The 21,732-nt window shown below is 46.3% G+C and overlaps 1 protein-coding gene across 6 annotated transcripts in view; it reads left to right on the top strand.

The window, feature by feature from the left end:
* Positions 1 to 21,732, top strand: part of LOC121458759 (membrane-associated guanylate kinase, WW and PDZ domain-containing protein 2-like) — a 1,271,545-nt gene that overhangs the window by 1,129,717 nt on the left and 120,096 nt on the right. For all 6 annotated transcript variants that reach the window (XM_041668118.1, XM_041668117.1, XM_041668122.1 and 3 more), the window contains 2 exons: positions 3,582 to 3,673; positions 13,241 to 13,433. In XM_041668118.1, the coding sequence (XP_041524052.1) occupies positions 3,582 to 3,673; positions 13,241 to 13,433 (285 nt within the window). The remainder of the gene's footprint in view (positions 1 to 3,581; positions 3,674 to 13,240; positions 13,434 to 21,732) is intronic.

Genomic DNA, 21,732 nt, shown 5'->3' with positions numbered 1-21,732 from the left:
GCTGCCGGTGGCACGGCTGAGTGACGTTCTAGGTGACGCAGGACAGACCCGGTATCTGCCCGCCCCTTATCTAACAAGCTCCCGTGTGCATGGTTTCTGTCTAGACGTGCTGGAGGGTGGGGATGATTAACTACAGCGGTAAAGGAGGAAGTGTTTGCCCTGAGATTACTTACATTAATAAGAGGAAAGATAAAACATGATACAGTAATTGAGGCTGTCATCCAAGGTGAGGTCCTGAAAACGCCAGCTCTTTCCTAACAGAGCAAGAAGGAAAAGAACAATGTATCCTATCTTTGTGCATATAATCTTAGTTACTTTGAAAGGACTCAGGAAGGAGTAAAAAGAAAAATTATGTTTCTAAAAGCTCATATTTAAAAAAAAAAACACCACTTAAGACAATCTATCATTTAGACTATTTTCCAACTAATTGTGTCTCTAAAGCTTTTAGGCCCTGCAGCCTCTATGCTCAAAATTAACAAAGGAATTAGTAAGTCACATCTGCCGGCACACGTCTCTGGCGACCCTTCTCTGTCTCTCTCTTACTTGGGTGCCGCGTTGCTCACGTCTGCCTAGAAGAACCTAGAAGGGTGAGCAGTGGTACGGTTGGGACCCCCTACCCTGTGTCTGAAGACACAGCAGATGAGTCCAATAGTCAGAGCTCAGGGGGACAAGTGATACCTCAGCAGCTAAGACGCTTGCCGTCCAGGAGGCCTGGGCGTTATTCCCAGCACCGGCCAGCGTCAGATGGCTCAGTCTGTAACCCTAGCTCTGGGGCTACGGCGCCATGTCTGGGCCTCTACAGGCAGTAGTGTGCAAACACACACAGTTATTTTTTTTAAGCCACGGGCTTAGGATTGTCAGGAAAAAATACATCAGTAAGTAAAAGGAGGGGTGCCTGCCTTGTTCACATCTCTGTCTGACAGAATTAAATAAATTAACAGATGAAATATAGGAAATTTTTTCCACTTTAAAAAAAAAAAGGAGCCATTCTTTAATGAAAAGTTTTTGTGTGGACAGCAATACCCTCTGACGTAAACCAGACTCCGTGAGCCTTCACACAGCTCTGAACTCCACTGTGGGGATTGCCATCATTTCGGTCATTTCTCGTAGGGGAAATCTCTTACCAGGTAAAATGTAGCACCCGATAAAACCCTTTTGGAGTCCTCTGGCATGTCTGCACAGGTACCCAAATCACTAAAGTAGCAATGGTCCGCCTGTGGGCACGCACCAGTCATGCTAGAAGGAGGAGAATGAAGTCAAAAGTTCTGGCTCTTTAGATACGAAACACTGTCCCCTATGTTCGTGATCTCCCGTGTTCCCGGAGAGGAGATGGGTTTCACGAGAATACCCTAACGTGCTTGTGGAGGTTGGGTTGTGACAGGACACTAGCTGCCATCTCCCATAACCCCTTGCATTTCTCCATCCCCAGGAAAAACACTGCGGTGGTTTTATAGGCTCGTCCGACCTGCCTCCAGATGCCCGCGGGCTTACTGAGTGTCTTGTATGGTGTTGAGCAAAGTCTCCATCGTTTCTTTACCACCAAATTAACTAATGATTGACTGCTTCCAAGGCTTCCCCTTGTTAAAACACGAATGACTGTAGAGTTTATACAGGACGACCGATGGAGTCTGACGGCCACTCCTCTATGAGAGCGTGTATTAGCATTGAACGAGAGACCTTGGCTGTGCGTTTGATAACAGACACCTGTGCACCTTGCACGGCGTACACGTGTGTAACGTCCTTGGATCAGGGCAGCTCTCCGAAGAAAGCACAGGAAACCATCATTTGCCCACACGTCAGAAGTCTTGCCCTTCATTGATCAGGTGGTTAAGTACAAAGCCGAGCCTAGACCGGCTGTATTCGGTGGGCTGTGCACAGTCCTTTCCATAAGAGCCGGGGAGAGATTCCTAGGCCATCATTCAGTGAGCCCGTGTCGGCCGTAACTAATATTCTATATCTAAGTGCTTCAGTGTTTGTGAGATTTTGCTTTTGTCCCTTGGGGATTCTCCTGTGAAATCTCATCCTAATTTCTGAAACTGGCCTGTTTAAGCAAGAGGAATTTTATCAAATGCCTGCCCCTACTGCTGCCTTTACACCACTAAAGCCAGAAATTGATAAATATTTTCTAAGCCAAAGATAGCTTAATAAATATTCCTACATGCCAAGAGGGGCATGAAAGCCCAGAATCCCACCAAAATTAACATCCTTCTCCCAAAGAAGGAACAAAGGGAGGCTTGTAACATTCTCCTTGAAGAGTCTAAATATTTCCATTGTTTCAGCTTACTCTAGACATGAAATACCTGCCACTCAAGAGTTTTCCATCTCTCTTAAAGGTCCAGTCTTGTTTTGATCCAATTTTAGGTGGATATCCCTTTTCTAATTTACTTTAAAGGTGTTAATGAAATCAATAGTCCTTAATAAAGTCCACATTCTAAAATACCCGGCGGCGAAATTCTTCTCAGGCTTGGGTTGAGTTCTGCCTGTACCTTATGGAAAGACTAAAGGAGTATACTCAGAAAGATGAATTATACCACACACACACACACGCACATACATGCACACACATGCACATAAACACACATATACACACATATATACATACACACATACACAAACAAACACACACATACACATAAACACACATACACACATATATATGCACACACACATGCACACAAACACACACATACACATAAACACACATACACACATACATACACATACATACATACACATGCACACAAACACAAACACACACATAAACACACATACACACATACATACACATACATACATACACATGCACACAAACACAAACACACACATACACATAAACACACATGCACGCATATACATGCACACACACATGCACACAAACACACATACACATAAACCCACATACATACACATACATACATATACATGCACACACATGCACATAAACACACATATACACACATATATACATACACACATACACAAACAAACACACACATACATATAAACACACATACACACATATACATGCACACACCCATGCACACAAACACACACATACACATAAACACACATGTACACGCACATACATACACACAGCAGCAGCAGCAGCAGCCGACACTGGATGCACCAAATTTTAAACAGATGGGAGCAGCCTACAAGGCAGTACTGAAACAGACATTTGCAGGTTTTGCCATCTGCTGTCCCTCCTCTCTGAGGTAATCAGAGCAAACATCCTCAAAGTCAAAGACAAGCCTCTTAAAGGCAATCCAAAAGCTCTCAGGAAGATTAAACATTATAGAACCATCAACTCTTTTCACTCCGAACCTCACATGTTCCCTCTACCTGCGGAGGATGCTCTGGCAAGGCCCTTGGATGCTCCCCGCCATCCTCGGGACTACGTACACTTAGGGTGCCTACTTCTTTGCCACCGTGTATTTTCTATCCTCTGTGCCTTTCATCGACTAACAGCACTCCCATTAATCACATCCACCACAAAATTAACTTCTCATCGGTGTGTTCTGGTCCTCGGGAGGTGGGGAGGAGGCAGTACTCGTGACTCAATGGCATTTCCTTTATGCCAGGCCCAGATTATAAGGAACTGGATGTCCACCTTCGAAGGATGGAGTCTGGATTTGGCTTCAGAATCCTCGGGGGAGATGAACCAGGACAGCCTGTAAGTTGAATCCACATTGTTTCCACGCATGACTGTTTTGTACATAAATACCAGGGAGAGCATCCTTCAGGGCACCAAGAGGAAAATGTTTAGAAGGCAGCGAGGACTGCGGTCTGATCTCTGTCTTCTAGTTCTCTTAGCACTACCTCACAAAGTTCAAGCATCTCCACAGCCCTTATCCCCCATAAATCCCACCAGAAGTGACACTACTGTCTCTAAGAATGGGCTGGTTCTTCCTGAGACGTTCGATTACTTAATGGTTCTGGAAGATGGGATTCTCTAAGAGGCAGTCGTAAAATATGACAGAAGAAGAGGCTGAAAAACCACCGAATCATATATCCTTGTAACAAAAACACGATGGGTAGAAAACACAGGGGTAAATAGAAGTAAAATCAAATTCTTTGCTTAAAAAAAGTCTGAGCCAAACTAAATTAAGACGTTATGAAAAGAATATTTTCATGAAGTCAGAGGCAATTGAAAGAACACTAAGAGTTTGAGAATGATTCTGTAGTAATTTTTATATTAATATGCACATATGACCGTATGGATATATGATGGAGGAAGGTCATTGGCTAATAAAGGAACTGCCCTGGCCCATTTTATTGGTTAGAGGATAGGTGGGAGGAGTAAACAGAACAGAACGCTAGGAGGAAGAGGAAGTGAGCCCAGAGACTCCACAGCTCTCTCGGGAGCAGACGCCTCAGACAGAGGCGCCATGCCCCGCTCCTGGGATGAAGCTCCGACCCAGGATGGACTAGGCTAGAATCTTCCCGGTAAGACCGGTTCTCACAGATTATTAGAAATGGGCTAAATTAATATGTGAGAATTAGCCTAGAAGAGAATGGGCCAGGCAGTGTTTAAAAGAATACAGTGTCCGTGTAATTATTTCGGGGCATAAGCTAGCCGAGCAGGCAGCCGGGGTGCTGGGGACGCAGCCCCGCCACCCTTATTACTACAGATATACATATTCAGAACAAAAGCATAAACTAGCAACACTCACTGATATACAGAAAACATAGTGAACCTAGATTTGTGAGCTCATATTAAAATATCCTCCTGAAACACTCATTGTAGAGATCTATCTTGGACGGTGCTAGAGGAAGCAAGGCGAGTGTTAATAGATCCCATCCTAGCTCATCTGAGACACCAAATGTAAGCTGCAGTTTGTTCCTCTGCCAGAATTACCATACCCTAGAATGGCTTGAAGGAGTAGAGATGACGTAAATTAAACCTCTTGGTACCTGGACCGTAACAAGTTCTAAATCAATATCTACGATCATCAGCCTTGTCTGCCATCAGATTAGTAGATTGTTTTCCAAAGGAAACATAAAATTTATCAGCAGAAATTTCCAAAAGAAGAAAACACCAGTCTAACACAAGAAAAGAACCTATAATAGTAAAAACTGGGCACAGGTAGATGGCCTCTGGATAGCATGAGCTCCTTTACCCTGGAGACGTCCAAGCAGAGTCAGTCATGAGAGTCTGACAAGATCTGGGAGACGCTTCCTCTGCCCCACAAGAGTGGCTCCACCAGGCAATGTGAGAACTTACTACAGGAAGCTCCGGGGTGGGATGGTGTTCCTAATTTCCAGGGACAAAGTGAGCAACAACCACCCAGCGCGTCCTAAGCCTCCAGCTGCCAAGGAAGTTGAAAGACACGCTGGCCAGAGATTGGTCCTATTTTCCCTTAGTGTCTCAGAACAGGAGAGGATGCAGGGACATCGCAGGCCCCAAGGAACCTCAGCCTCCGGAAGAAACTCAGGTATCCCGCTCCTCAGTTAAGGACAGCATATTTATCAGCTCCCCTTCACAGTCGCAACCTCCCTGCTTGTCACCTGGTTCTGAGATCCTCAGTCACCTGACCAGTCCTCCAGGCCCTCCCCCTCCACAGCTCATCTCATATGCAAATGAGTAAGATGCCTAGAAGCTTCTTCATCTGGGTAAATGTTGACGAAGGTGTTGATTAGCCCTCCAGGATCCTGCCCCTCACCAAACTGTCCGGCTTAGCCTCCTTCAGAATTGCTCAGACATGCTCCCGTGTTCACACATTTTGGTTGGTCAGAAAGAATTTCTGTTCATCCCAAGCATGGATTTCATCTTCTCCTTTCATTTCTTATTCCATAAATGAAAGCTGTGTCGTTTACCAGAGTGACCTAAGACTGAGCTTAAAGTCGTCTTTCACCCAAGTCCCCTCAGGACATGTTACTATCAACTGAAGTGAGCTTGCTAACCTACAAAGTAAAGAGAAGAGCGTCTCCCGACTGTCTGCACGGTAGACCCCATGGTAGATGTGTCGCTAATGGGACAGTTTCACAGCATGCAGGTCAAGTTTTGCCTAAATCCAGTGGGTGTGCACACACAGGGCACATGAAGTAGGTAGATTACTTGTAGATAACCATAGAAGATGAAGGTTCACTGTGTGCTAGTCTCTGGCTTGGGGAAGTTTTCCAAGATAGATGGAGTCTCAACTGCCCACGCCTCACAACTATAGAACTGCCCCCCTCAAATCCCCACTGTGGGTTTTATACTCTGAAATAACCAGGACTCTCCAGGCTAAAGCACATTCTGTCTGTAGGGGCCAGGTGAGCAGAGCCAAGGCTATCCTAACCAGTCTTCCTGTCAGGATGGTTTACTCCCAGAACATTCAAGTTTTTCTTAAGAACTACAAACAAAAGGGTGGGACGGCTGTGTCCATCTGGAGCCACTAGAGAACTGCCCTAAATGTCCACAGCCTTCCCTCAGCTTAGGGAATTCAAGAGCCTCGGTGGCTCTGGTACCACCAGTATATCAAGCTCCATGAGCTTCTTGAAGACAGGGGATAAGATTTGATGAGAATTTTGTCTTCCAGCCTAACACGTATCCTGGTACAACATACATGAGTTGAAAGAAACTGAATAGAATACTTAGACTCAAGACAAACCTGAGTGTTTCAGAATGAGTGCTGGTCTCCAGCTCATACAGAGGCCTCTAGGAAACAGGAGTGAGCTCCTCCTAGAAGCACAGATGCCCTTCCATCAGCCCTGTGGCATGCTCTTGCTCCCTTGAAATTTTTACACCGTTAAGTACTAATTCACTTTTTTTTCCCCCATGTGATTTCCATTTTCTCCTGAAAAGCAAATCCAATGCCATTTCCATTATGACAACCGGCTGGAACCAGTTAAGACCAAGCATGACCATAGTTCCTAAAATTCCCTTGATGCTTCTGTTACTCATTTACTCAACTACTTTTGAGGATGCCACCCAAAACAGTTGGGTTGAAAGAAATTGGGAGGGTGACTACTTTAGAACAAAGGAGCTCCAACCTGGCCCAAATCATGGTTGATACCGGCCCTAAACCCTTACAAGACTGTCATCTTAATTCAACAGAGCCTATAGGTCCTTTCTCCTACGTATAAATACACAAATATTAAGCTACGAAATGAACATAAAGCAAAACAACAATGTTCCAATTGTCTCATGGTATGGATTTTGTTATTTGCTGGACCCCTAAGCTCATGACTGGGCGATACACCAACACACCAGTTAGTAAACATCACCCTGAGACAGCCTCTTCTCCAGAGGTAGACAGGCTTGCCCAAATCATGGACCATGTGTAGACGTGGCTAGCTCGAGAAGGGAGATGGATTTCTAGAGCAGCAGTTCTCAATCTATGGGTCAAGACCCCTTTGGTGGTCAAATATCCGATATCCTGCGTATATAATATTTATATTATGATTCATAACTGTAGTAAAATTACAGTTACGAAGTAGCAACAAAATAATTTTATGGTTGGGGGTCACCACAGCATTAGGAACCGTAGTAAAGGGTCATAGCATTAAAAAAAAGTTGAGAGCCAAAGCTCTAGACTTAATCTAACATAAAAGCAATAAAACTGACTAGCAGAACGGAGCATATTCTACAAACTAAATCAAGAGCCAGTGTGCATGCGCACAATCCCCACTGGGGCTCAGGATGTCCCTCTGCCTGTTTTGTACACTGGTACCCACACTCCCAGCCCTTCTGAACACAGTCCTGGCGTTCCCAAACCCTTCCTCCCCTGCAGCATAGTATTTATGATAAGCCTCGGATTACCGATATTCTACCCCGGTTATTCCTTTCTTTAAATGGCTGAGAACATACTCCTGCTACACCTTCCAGTTGCTGACACTCCGGCAATAATGTAGAAACCTAGCTCATCCTAACACAGCCAAGGCTACAAAGTGACTCTTCCCCACCAGAACATCGCACCTCAGAGAATGACTGTGTCGCTATCGAGAGCTCCCTTCAGCCCGGCCTTCCTGCTTCCCTCCATGCTGAGGCTGAAAACAGCATACAAACCCAACCCCCTGCCTCATTTAACTGCTGCTGGACTGCAGAGGTTGGGGCAGGTAAGGCGATGTGTTCATCAACCGCAACCGCAGATCTCACCGGTCACATCCAGCAGGGCTCCGCCTCTGTCTACCTGAAATGCTATTGACACCCTGGGGTTCATATTGAACACGACAGCTAGGCTTCCACAAACAGTAAACAGCGGGGCTCCTGTTCAAGCAAAATGTCCAGGTATTTTTTTTTCCTTAGAAAAAGAGAAAGAGAGCTACTTTTCACAGACAAGTAACAATAGAAATAGAAAGAAATGAAAAATTGCCCGAGAGGAACAAAAATGAGATCTCGTGCTGTGAGCTGAAAAGCAATGAAAAGGCATCAGAATGGAAGCTGAAAAGCAATGAAAAGGCATCAGAATGGAAAGATCTAGAAAATATTACAGTGGAGCAAGGCGCGTGTGGAGACAGACCTCCCAGAATATAGACACAGGGCAGACTTGTTCCTCAGACTGGAGGCAGATCAAACTCCTGGAGTTCTTTGGAAGGACAGGACCTGGAGTGTCTGCCGCCGTGACAGCTTGGGGGACAGTTGTGCTGACTTGGGACAGTCTGTGCAGGAGGCTCAGAATAATTTAAAGGCCTGCAGAGGTCATTTATGATTTGGTTTTGTTTGATCTTGTTTTCCTTTCAGCATTATCTTTTCACCTCCTCCTGGTGTATCAGCCACTTGAATATATAAATTCCTATTCCACAGCACACACTGTTTGGTTCTGCGCCCTCAAAGCTTGAGATGAAGTCGGGTTGTGAAGTTTTTGTTTCTGGGGAGATCGTTTTTTACTTAGAATTTAGCATACGAGTATTATACTTCTATCATTTTGGCGTCCCCTTCTTTCCTCCATTCCCTCCCTTGCCACGCCCCCACTCCCTCTCAAGTTTATGGCCTCTTTTTTCATTATGATTGTTAGGTAAACACATTCCTAAACACAGCCTGCTGAGTCCATTAATGTGGCTCACATATATATGATTTTAGGGCTGAGTTCTCGGTAGTAGAGAGAAAATATAATTGAAAAGGCCCAGGGCATGAACTGTCATACGGGCACAGTTTCCTGTCTGTTTTCCCACTAAATCTTTCATTTTGGGCCAGAACAAGAGAGCTGTGTTAGAATGTTCCTCAAGAGCATGGAGGAGAGAAATCTGAAGAGTCCGTCTGAGGCTGGAGGATGAGTTGAGTCTGGAGGGTTAGTTGAGGCTGGAAGAATAATGACAGGTGAAGGCTACATTGCCTAGGCTGGCTTCTCAGCCAGCATGGCCAGTGGGCAGCAAGGTCAGAAGGAAGATGGGACTTGATGCATAAGGGAACCTAGACTAGCGAGGTTCAGGATGCCGGGAAAGTAACAAATGCAATGGGCCAAGCCAGGACAGCTTGGCATATAACTGGTATGACCATAGGTCCTGGGCCATTGGACCAAATGAAAATGCTCAGTATCTCAGGCGCTTACTACACGTTCAAAATCTCACACTCGGGTAGGGTGTGGTAGCCACGTCTTTACAGAAGAAGGCAGAGAGAGGCATATCTCTGTGAGTTCAGAGACAGTTTGGTCTACACAGAGAATTCCACACAAGCCAAGGGCTCCATAGTGAGATCATACCCCAAAGCACACAACCTCATACCCCATCTCTATCCTGTAGATTTTAGAAGAGTTTGAAAACTCACAGATAATACCTACACACCCTAAAGTTAGTGGACAACTGTCTGAGAGAGTCAGGTGTCCTGAGACACGGTCTATAACACACGAACTCTGGGAACAGCTGTCTGAGAGGATCAGGTGTCCTGAGACATGGTCTATAAGCATGCTTTGGGAAGCCAACAAGAGTTACAGTACAAGAGGGAGCCATGGAGTCCAGTCACTGCAGCTAACATAGCAAAAGGGAAATAATGGAAAGTAGCAAGTATACAAATCACATGTGAAGCCTTTTTAACCATATCTGGTACCATTATTGGAGTTACCAAGAGACTGTGGCAAGACGGGTTCGTAGAGCTACAGGAGAACCCACAGATGTTACCTCACTAAACAGACATAGATGAAACTGATTCCCACAGGCTAGGGCAGCTCTCAACTGGGAAAAGTCTTTGGTTTGGGTTTTGGTTTTGTAGTAGATGTCAATGAACAGAGAGACCCACAAGTGGTCAAGCTACAGAGAAGACGAGACTGGGGGACACTCAGCTCTAAACGGGACATCTATATAACACCCTTCTTCCTAAGGCGTAGGGGGTCATTCCAGGAAAGTCGGTGGGAAGACCATAAGAGCCAGAGGAAGCGGATGGCTGCATGGACCTGTGTTTTCCAGACAGCTTCACAAGGGCTGTGCGAGCTCACGCCAGACAAAAGCTCAGTCCAGAGGAAGGGAGACAAAAACAGAGTACCACCCATAGCTCATTGGCAATTGATAGCCACTGGGAAATGGGGGGTCGGTTTCTTTAAGGGTGTGGCCCCTGACGGGTTGGCCTCACTCCAATAAAGGGTATACTTCCAAGAATATGTTGGTAGCACCAACTGTTTTTTATGGTAAAGAGAGAAAGAAAAGGAACGAAGGAGGGAAGGAAGGAGAGAGGGAGGGCGGGAGGGAGGGGGTAAAAAGGGGGGAGGAAGGGAGGGAAGGAAGGAAGGAAGGAAGGAAGGAAGGAAGGAAGGGAAAAGTTTGTAGGGAGGGAATAGAAGGGTTTTGGGGGAAGAATGAATACAATCAAAATGCATGGCATGAACTTCTCACAGAATTAACAAAAACGAGGAAAATGTGTTCAGTACACTTTGTTACCATTTGGCCCTTCCTTGTCAAAGTGTCAGCTCTTCAAGGATACCTACTTTAGCCAACCACAACGCTGCCTTGGCCACATGGTTGGCACCCCCGCACTCCTGCCCTTTTTCCCATTGTACACGCCTCCTAACATTCTATTTAGGTTGCTTGTGTTTCACACTTTTATGTGCCACAAGAATGGTGGCTCTGTAAGGTGGGGATGGTTATTATTATCACTGTGGAATCCTGGCATTTCCACAGTATCCCCGCACTCCTCAGGGAATATTTGTTGAAATGAATAAATAAGGAGGATACTGTTATGGGGCAATATGACAAGAAAGCAATGTTTTTCAGGGATCTCCCGTTAATGAGGGACAACAAACAGCAACAGAGAACGTAGCATCAATCGTGAGTGTCCACCCCTGCATTTTTCCCAGCACAGGAAGGGACCAGGAATTTCAGTGTGTAACTTATCTGTCCCATGTTTGTGTAAGGCCCTGTGGTAACGCTGTAAACTTCCATCGGCTAGAAGCAGACTTTTGCCTCAGAGTTGGCAATTAGCCAGCCAAAAAGTTCATAACCTGTTTTCTTTATCACTGGTTATAAACGTTCCTGCCTCCTGATACAGGAAATCTAAAGGCTAAAGCATTTTCTTAGGGCAAATCCTACTAAATGGAGCTCTCACGGGGCAGAGGAGAAACAAATACATATTTTACCTGGCTTTCACACAAAGCATTTAGAAAACGTTTGAAGCATTCCATTGTGGGCTGAGCCTTTTGAAGAACAGACTGGAATATCTTTAGGAAGAAATTCAAACATCCAGGTTGGCATGACAAGAAGGGGAAATAGATTGTCAGAAGCGTACCCAACTTCCAGACTACAGCAAGTAGGTGCAGCAGGTTGGAGAAAAAGAATAAGACTGTGCAGGTAATTTAAGGCAGGTGGTGCAAAGCCTTCCCTGGGATAGCAGAAGTGAGCGTCTGGGCAGAACAGTGCAAGCAATTCATCATGGAAACGATGCTGTTCCTCACCCCAGTCCCCTCCAGGAATAGACGACCACAGAAATACTGGAGGAAAGGGTCACTGTGTATGCAGCGTGGAAAGCTGTGGAATGCTTCAAACTGTGATGCTGTCTAGACCTGAAAGTCTGGACATTCCGATCCAGCTGCCATGCTCACAGACATGAGACATGGGGCTAAGTTCAAGAGCATCCATTCTGGTACCAAGCCTGAAGAGATGCAGGTCAGCTCTGGGCTATTCTACAAGCTAACTGGCATCCGCAGATCTGAGACTTGAAAGAAATTACCATGCCCAAAAGAAATCAATTTCGGAGCAAAAGATGGCTTTAAAGGGTTTGAAGCCTGGAGTGAGGCCTCTGTAACATTGTTAGGCTGTGAAACCACTGCCTTCAGGAACCACGCAGCTCAGCCACCAACGAAAGAAAAACAAGACCTGTTGTGCATGGCTTGGAGAAACTTTTTGTAGGTAAAGCAGCAAAGCTAAAATATTAAGTACCATTTTCTTTCCTCTGAGAAAGAAAGAAAAAGGCCTTGCTTATAGACACTAAATCAAGAGATCCCATTGGGTTCCTGGAAGCCATATATCCTGCCTTTCATTGTGGTCCTTGTTTGGGGTATTATACTGATACCTTGAGTTCTAGAAGGCACACCCGCTCTCTTTCTGGCACAGTGGCGATGTATCCACCACAGAAGCGTTTGAGGGGACATGGAGCTGGGGTGTGTGTGTGTGCGCGTGTATGTGTGTGTGTGTGTGTGTGTGTGTGCGTGCGTGCATGTGTGTGTGTGCGCAGAGGAAGACAGTGTTCTAAGGAAACCCTCAGTGGACAAAACAAGAATTTGGAGAAGGTTCAGCTGACAATATTTGAGTCGAGTCAGAAAAAAAAAATTGTTTCGTTTTCTTTTGCATTACCTCTCCAGTGTCTCAAAGCAAAAAGCAAGGAAAAAAATGGAGACTCTATTTAATGGTGAGCAGCAAGTGGCTTCCCTGACATTTATGCAGTACAATGTCACATAAAGGTTAAATGCTCCACAGACGTTATCTCGTTGGCTCCTCCCAGAAATCCTATGAACTAGACGTATTATCACGCCGTTTTGTAAGTGAAGAAAGCGAGGTTTGCAAAGCTTAAGCAACTATGTTCAAGGCTACACAGTTAGGAACTGGAGTCAGGACCCAGAGTCCACAGTATCTCAGTGCAGAGGCTGTGTATGACAGCCGCCGGCCTCAGGGTACTTTGAGTGGGAACTCCCCTTAAGGGTGACAGCTTCTGAGGCAGTCAGCAAGGGACACTTTATGGAAACCAGCAGTCAGTCCAGGGACTTATTTTTCCCTAAGTGTTAGACAATGGGAACGAGTACCTGGAAGGACGTCCGTCTGTCCCTCCTGCCTCTCCGCATCTGCTTTTCCAGTGCATGCCCCTGTATACGTGAACACTCTCTCCTCGCTTCTCTAGATTTTGATTGGAGCTGTCATCGCCATGGGCTCAGCCGACAGAGATGGCCGCCTACACCCAGGGGACGAGCTTGTCTACGTGGATGGGATCCCGGTGGCTGGCAAGACCCACCGCTATGTCATTGACCTCATGCACCACGCAGCCCGCAATGGGCAGGTTAACCTCACTGTGAGAAGAAAGGTGCCCTGTGGAGGTGTGTACTGTGGGGGGGGGGGGCAGTGAGGGAAACCCTGTGGAGGTGTGTACTGGGGGGGCAGTGAGGGGAACCCTGTGGAGGTGTGTACTGTGGGGGGGGGCAGTGAGGGGAACCCTGTGGAGGTGTGTACTGTGGGGGGGGGGGCAGTGAGGGGAACCCTGTGGAGGTGTGTACTGGGGGGGCAGTGAGGGGAACCCTGTGGAGGTGTGTACTGGGGGGGCAGTGAGGGGAACCCTGTGGAGGTGTGTACTGGGGGGGGCAGTGAGGGGAAACCTGTGGAGGTGTGTACTGGGGGGGTGCAGATGAACCCTGTGAAGGTGTGTACTGTGGAGGTGTGTACTACAGGGGGTGGGGGCAGCGAGGGGCACCCCGTGGAGGTGTGTACTGTGGGGGCAGCAGGGGGAGCTCTGTGGAGGTGTGTACTGTGGAAGGGAGCAGCAAGGGGAGCTCTGTGGAGGTGCATACTGTGGAGGTGTGTACTGGAGGGCAGCAGGGGAGCCCTGTGGAGATGTGGACTGTGGGGAACAGCAGGGGAACTCTGTGGAGGTATGTACGGTGGAGGTGTGTACTGTGGGGGGCAGCAAGGAGAGCTATGTGGAGGTGTGTACTGTGGAGGTGTGTACTGTGGAGGTGTGTACTGGGGAGGCAGCAGGGCAGCTCTGTGGAGGTGTGTACTGTGGAGGTGTGTACTGTGGAGGTGTGTACTGTGGAGGGGCAGCGAGGGGAGCTCTGTGGAGGTGTGTACTGTGGAGGTGTGTACTGTGGGGAACAGCAGGGGAACTCTGTGGAGGTATGTATGGTGGAGGTGTGTACTGTGGAGGTGTGTACTGGAGGGGCAGCAGGGCAGCTCTGTGGAGGTGTGTACTGTGGAGGTGTGTACTGTGGAGGGGCAGCGAGGGGAGCTCTGTGGAGGTATGTACTGTGGAGGTGTGTACTGTGGAGGTGTGTACTGTGGAGGGGCAGCGAGGGGAGCTCTGTGGAGGTGTGTACTGTGGAGGTGTGTACTGTGGAGGGGCAGCAGGGCAGCTCTGTGGAGGTGTGTACTGTGGAGGTGTGTACTGTGGGGGGCAGCGAGGGGAGCTCTGTGGAGGTGTGTACTGTGGAGGTGTGTAGTGCGGGGGGGGGGCTGCGAGGGATGGGAGGGAGGCAGTGTGATGCTCTAGGGAGATAAGTGGGGAACCATAAACAAACCTCAAATTGGTTTCTGTGTTATATAGGGAAAGAAACAAGCTAGGTGTTCTACAAGTAACTGTTTCCCAAAATGCAGCTTTCAACCGCGCTAATACAGGCTTTGAGGAGTACATTCCAAATGTAGTCATTAAAATTTCCCTGAGAAGCCTGGGGCTGGTTCAATTGTGTCTGCTCCGTGCTCTTTGGTACAGGCTTGTTATGAGGAAAACATTATAATAATGGAAAATAGGCCTTTTGAAAATGGTTCTCATTGTGTTTACAAACAAAAAAATCTACATCGTTTTTTATACGGAAATAAGGAAACCAAGATGGAAAATGAGCTTTCATTGTAGCTCCTGATAAAAGGTAACAACACACCTACCAGCCTATATGGGATCGACAGCTCTCATGCTGAGAAAACACAATTCACATAGCTCTAAGCTTATGAAACAGATAAATTAGAAGTAATTATTCCCTTTACAGCTATTTCCTTGGCTTCAAAAAGAACCCACCGAAGACATATACTTAAAAGTCAGCTCCTATATTCATAATATTTTCTCATTTGCTTCTCTTCATTATCAAGTCCCAGTGGAGAGTTCTTTTCCCAGGCGGCAAGAATGGTGTTGGCATTACAGATTTTTCCCTAAGACCTGATGAGACTTTGGTGAATCCCAGAAGCCAAAATCCCAGCCATGGCCCCTCACTCTCTGTCCCAGAAGCCCACTGGCCTATATCTCCTCAGCCCCCCAAACTCCTTCCTACAGACTCGATTCTAAAACTAGGATTGCGTCACAGATAAGGAGACTAAGGACCAAGAAATAATAGCTTGCCTAATAGTCCACAGGCAGTTAGCATCGATGCCAAGGTGGACTTATCTCTGGTGTCCGTCTTCACTTTTAAGGAATTATTGTAGAAATTATAGGAGCGGCGGGGCTGCGTCCCCCCTCACCGGGCCACCCACATGGCTAGCTTAGCTTATGCCCGAAATAATTACACGGACACTGTATTCTTTTTTTTTTTTTTGATTTTTCGAGACAGGGTTTCTCCGTAGCTTTTGGTTCCTGTCCTGGAACTAGCTCTTGTAGACCAGGCTGGCCTCGAACTCACAGAGATCCGCCTGCCTCTGCCTCCCAAGTGCTGGGATTAAAGGCGTGCGCCACCACCGCCCGGCTTGACCCATTATATCTAGCCTCTTCTCTGCTAACTCTCGCACCTGGACTAGCCCATTTCTTACAATCTGTGTAGCCCACGATTTGGCTTACCAGGAATGATCTTAACCTGCATCTGCCTGGAGTGGGAAAATCATGGCGACTCACTTCACTCAGCTTCTTCCTCCCAGCATTCTGTTCTGTTTACTCCACCCACCTAAGGGTGGGCCTATCAAGGGGCCTAGGCAGTTTCTTTATTCCTTAACCAATGAAATCAACAGATTGATATATGACACTCCCACATCAAATTATCAACTCCAAATTCCACTTTAAGAAACTATACCCCCTCCCAGAGACAAACCAAAGACGGGTCATTGATGGCTGTCACTCCCTAATCCTTCCATATGTGTTTGTATCTAACACCAGGACTTTTTAAAGGCCACCTGGTCATCACACGCTGTGGGTGAAAACAAAGCATTAAGGTTCAATACTTGGACTAAGTATTTTGTCTTCTTTGGGTCCCGTAGAAGTTAGCCTTTGTGCAGGGCAACCATTTCCAAAAGCAAGTCAGACGACTCCACAGACTTGGCCAGCAGAGACCACAACAGATCTCGCGCTGGATGGAGGCTTTGCTACAGGTGCCGTTTGTCTCCAAAATTCATGGCATACCACTTGACCCGGAGAAATAAAACACTTTGAATTACGCCTTCTCCTTGAGCGAGTGGCCAGGAAGGAGACAGTGCCTGCTTGGTTAGCATCTAACGGCCTCTCTTCCCTACAGAGTGATTTAAAAAAAATAATAAAGTTTGCTGTGCTATACATACTGCAACCTGAAGATAAATTAAAAAGATAACCGATTCATACGGAAATATACTGCAAAGTGAAAATCCAGTATAGCAGCATCATTTCATGCTCTCCTTGCCACTGGCTGATTATTGCAAATTAAATTTTGTTCTAATCAACCCAAGCTGTTGGAGTAAAGGCCCAATGTTGCACAAAGATAGTCCTGCCCTTTGTAAGGCCACGTGACTTCTGTAAAGTTCTCTTTGCTGCAGTTCTGGCCAGCTTCTCTCTGCTAGGCTTCCGAGAGCACTGGGAGTGCATTTAATTCTTGATAGCGTTCCGCTCCGCATTGCTCGCACTGTGAGAGATCCCGTGTTCATCTAGACGCCTCGAAAACACCATAGGCACTGGAAATTATTAAAGTCAAGACAGGATGCTTTGAGAGTTAAAAAAAAATGCCTTAAAACAAGGTAGAAGAAATCTACCAGGCATAGGAAAGCAAACTTCCTCTTATCTGCCATTTCTTCAAAGTGAAAAAGGACAAATTCCAGATGGATGTGACCAAGCCTGGCTTAGGATGGGAGGGTCCAGAGCTGGCAGGAAGTGAGCATTCAGTTCAGCAGAAACAAAGGCATAGGGAAAACATGGCTGGTGTATTTTCTCACAGCAACACCGTCTGGAGCCCAGGGAGCTGGGGGATGGTGCAGAGATTGCACCCCTCAATCTTACCCTGGCCTGGGCTTGAGCAGATACACCGCTTCTTGTGGGAATTTACACCACGGCATACAGCTAGGTTGGTAACATTGGGCAAAAATTAAATAACACAAAGCCTGCTCCAAATATTAAATTCTGAAAAACATGTACATGCTAAAAGCAGAAAGGCAAAATTCTTCAACTTCAAGCTAAGTCATCAAAAATAAGAAATAAATTGCTGAGTTAAAGAACAAGTGATTTAGTGAACCTCGAGCGTCTTTCCTAGGGAATCACAAGCACAAATCTTGTACATTGAACTAGTTTTGAGAGCTGTCTTATCCATATCACCAGCTCCAGTATTTGGTTACTTATTTTTTCCTCCCTAAATGATATTAAGAGAGTGGCTTTAATTACTGTGCCAAGAGTATAAATATTTATGTGTTTGGTAGCTCAGCACCGAGGTGTTTAACCTAATGACACGTTGTTTGGGATATCCACTCTTTGTCTGAGAGTAAGGCATCCCTGAGGAATCGAGAATGGATTAAACTAAGTTTTATGGCTTAATCAAAACAGGTTGCGGTCAGTCTCTATGCCATCGGCATCTTTCTTCCTCATCCAAGGAGAATTGAATCCTTGGCCCAGCGTGAAGGAAGGGGAGCCCCTCGGAAGCACTGTCAGATCAGCCCTCGGGCTTGGTCACCCTGAGTGAATTTCCTCATCCTTCCTGAGCATCTCGTCCATCTAGTAAGCCGTCTGCTTTGATGCATACAAACCAGCCCTGCCTACACAAACGCAGGCAAAGCCACACCCAGGGCTGCCCCATCCTGTCCAGGACTGCCCTGCTCCAGGGAGGTACTGAGGCTATCTATCTGCGTGGACACCATATCCCCGGTGTCAGGCGCTAGTCATGTGTGTGCCCCACGGTCCTAGCTCTGCTTCAAGGCAAGATACACCCCATTACAGTCTGGAGGCGGGCACAGTCCGTCTGGTTCACAGAATCCTCAAGTCCTGCTACGGAGAATGAGGTCCAGAGAGGAGATGAAGGATCTGGCTGAGGCCAAGGTCCTCTTAGATATATGGATTCCTCACCGAATGAGCACATGAATAAACTCAGTATTTGCAAGAGGCATTGGGAAGGTGTCAGGAACATGGTGACCCCAGACAACAGGCAGCCATGACCCAGCTCCAGAAAACCAAGAGAAATTGTAAATCCCAAGTCCTATCAGCTCTCCATATTTATAAACATTGATAATTAGGTTTAAGAAACAACGTAAGAAGTTTAAACCAACAATGAGCCGATACGAAGCAAGCCCCAATGGCAAATGTTCGCATCCAAGGCCTCCCACCCGCAGCCACCATCAGCCATCCCCAATCTCCCAAGGGAAGAATCTCTTGGAGTAAAGTGCCACCATGGTTTCCAGTAGCACCAGCGGGGACACCACAGAACCTAGCCTAAAACTTAACTTCGACTCGAGGAAACACTAAGTGACTGGATTTTGAGTGGCCGTGTGTATGAGCCAAAAGGCATTCGATACCCTAAGAGGTTGGTAATTCTTGAACGTGTGTGTGGTGTTGAGACACCTGGCCTTCTGTAGTATTAGAGCAACCATGTTGATAACTACATCACAGAGAGGTTTGAAAGGAAGGCAGAGAGAGAGCAGCTGAATTAGGAAGCATTTGATAGCAACCTTTCAAAGACAGCAGTGCTACCACACTCCAAGTGTCAGAGACCGGAGCAACCCTGGGAAGGCTCGACTTAAAGCATGCTCATTTTGCTGAAGACAAAAGGATGTTTCTCAAGAGCTTGGAAAGGGGTCCAGATGCAATAGGAAAGCACCCTGAGGGTGAATCTGACCCTTTCTATTACCCAAGGACCACTCGCATTGACTTAGGATTCTCTCGCTCTCTCTCTAGAAACCACGGTCTAGTCACTCCCAACCACTTACTGCAAAGACACATAATTTTTCTTTGTTGCTGATTTACTGACAACCACAGCTCTCAACTCCCCTTGAAATATGACAGCCAGAAAATGAGATCTCGCTTGTCATTGCCTGTGACATTTAGTTAGTGACTCGGTCCACTAACTCTGGAGATTTCCAACTTAATGCAGCAGCGTAATAATTGTTTGTTTTTCTTCTCCAAGACTATCTCTAATCACTTCATTTCCAACTTTCGCAAGGACTGCTAAAGGACGCGCGCTTCACCAAGGCAATAACAGCCCGACTTTGAAGGATGCTTTCCAGCAAGGGGGGGCGCATTTCACAGGGGGAAGCATGCAGTTCTAGCTCAGAGCAGGGAAAGGCGTGGACACGGACATGTCGTTCTTTCATGACCTCGGCGTGTTTCTCACAAATGAAAATTATCTTTTGGTCTTAAAGATTAATTAATTATATCTTAAAAACTCAGGTGCGTCAGATCGTAACAGTGCTGGCGTAAATCTCGGTCCTTCTGTAATTAGAAGAAACCAAGAGGGAAACGAGCCCTCCTCTCCCTTTAGCGGACATAATAAACTACCCTCAAAAGCTAATTAATTTTATAAGACCTTTGTATATTACTAACTAACATATTTGCATCATTTTCTTCAAAATTTTAACTGATTTAACGTGCTTCTCTTTTTCAGGGGAGGGGAGCACAGAAACACAGACAGGGTTTCTCTGTGTAGCCCTGGCTATCCTGAAACTCACTCTATAGACCAGGCTGGCCTTGCACTCACAGAGATCCTCCTGCCTCTGCCTCTCTTGTTCTGGGATTAAAGGTGGACATCCCCACCGCCCAACAATTTAATGCTACTTCTCATGTCTTGGTATATGAGTAAATGCCACTCTTTCTCTGAATTTCAGTATACAGAACATCTCCTGGATGTCTCTTTTCCCTCTGATGTCCTTATTTCAGAGTTGTTCATTGGCTCCCTATATCTCTAGCAAATACCTGAGACGAATCAGCTTACAGTGAGGACAGGTTTCTTTGGGGTCAGAGTTTCAGACATGACCCACTTGCCTTGGGCCTGTGCCAACACATGGTAATAGAAAGACATAAACAATTCCATATACAACAAAGACAAGGGGGAAGTGGGGCACTGGCATCCCACGATCTCCTTCCTGGATGCAACCCAAGAGCATAAGAACCAGCAAGCCCCCCTCCCAGTATATCTCCCTCCCAGTCACGCCACACTAACAAGGCTGGAACAGCAGCTTGTGATACTAACAGGATTCCCGAGACCTTCTGCCAACCGATTTTAACGTTTCACACAAGATGTGTCCCAGTATCCTAAAAAAGAGTCAACATCTACAGGCCCCATGAGAAACTGGGAACTATGGTCATTTCCTCTTATTATTCCATTTGACAGATATTTTTGGTACCCTGATGATTGATAAAAAGGAAGCGGAACAGTCCTGTTTCTCACCCCAGTTTCTAAGGAACGAGTCTACTCTTCTTATCCCGCTCCCTGCCAACACCTAGAGAAGGGAAAACGAGAAATACTTCTCGATGACAGACCAACTTCCATTTCAAAAATGGGCTTCTTGGGACTAGAGGCAGATGGCTCAGTGGTTAAAAGCACTGACTGCTCTTCCGGAGGACCTGGGTTCAATTCCCAGCACCCACATGGCAGCTAACAACCATGTGTTCCCAATTCCAGGGGTCCGTGCCCTCTTCTGACGGCCATGGACACTGAGCATGTATGTACACAGTGCACATGCATACATGCAGGTAAAACACCCCCACACACGAAATCGTAATTAAAGCCATGAACTAGCTTCTCTTTGTTCCCAATTTCCTGTCATATTGCCACGCAATTACGCTTGCTTCGTTTTTGAAGTCTTAGTTAGGTTTAGCTAATTAATTAAAAAAGTGTTTGTTGTAATACGGGATGCAAATTTAGAAAAAAGACTTCAAACACTCCGTTGAGATTCAACATTCACAATTTGTTAGCCTGATACTGGATTTGATCCAGAGGGTGCAAGCTAATTTTCAACGAAAACCTCAGTTGATTTATTGTTTTCCTTCAGACTACATTGTTGTGATGTGACTGATGACTGTCCTGTGAAATAATAAACAGACCACTTTTATTTAGAAGGAAAAGTCCAGTTCCCACTTAGATGGCGTTACAATAGAAGTGTGGCTATTGATTGTTTACTGAGACAGGGTTTCTCTGTGCAGCCCTGGCTGTCCTGAAACTCGCTTTGTAGATCAGGTTGGCCTCAAACTCACAGACATCCACCTGCCTCTGCCTCCCAAGTGCTGGGATTAAAGGCGTGCGCCACCACCACTGCTGGGTTAAACTGTGACTTAAAACAAAAACATGACAGCCAGGCGGTGGTGGCACAGGCCTTTAATCCCAGCACTCGGGAGGCAGAGGCAGGCGGATCTCTGTGAGTTCTAAGCCAGGCTAGCCAAGAGCTAGTTCCAGGACAGGCTCCGAAGCTACAGAGAAACCCTGTCTCAAAAAACAAAAGCAAACAAACAAACAAAAAATGACATTGGTCCCCTTTGTGCCGTCATCC

This window comes from Microtus oregoni, unplaced genomic scaffold (genome assembly GCF_018167655.1).
Source record: "Microtus oregoni isolate MIOR12 unplaced genomic scaffold, Mior012 000018F_ref0000195, whole genome shotgun sequence".
In the NCBI taxonomy this organism is placed as follows: Eukaryota; Metazoa; Chordata; class Mammalia; order Rodentia; family Cricetidae; genus Microtus; species Microtus oregoni.
Note: the sequence above shows the minus strand (reverse complement) of the source record. Positions and strands in the feature narration are given on the sequence as shown.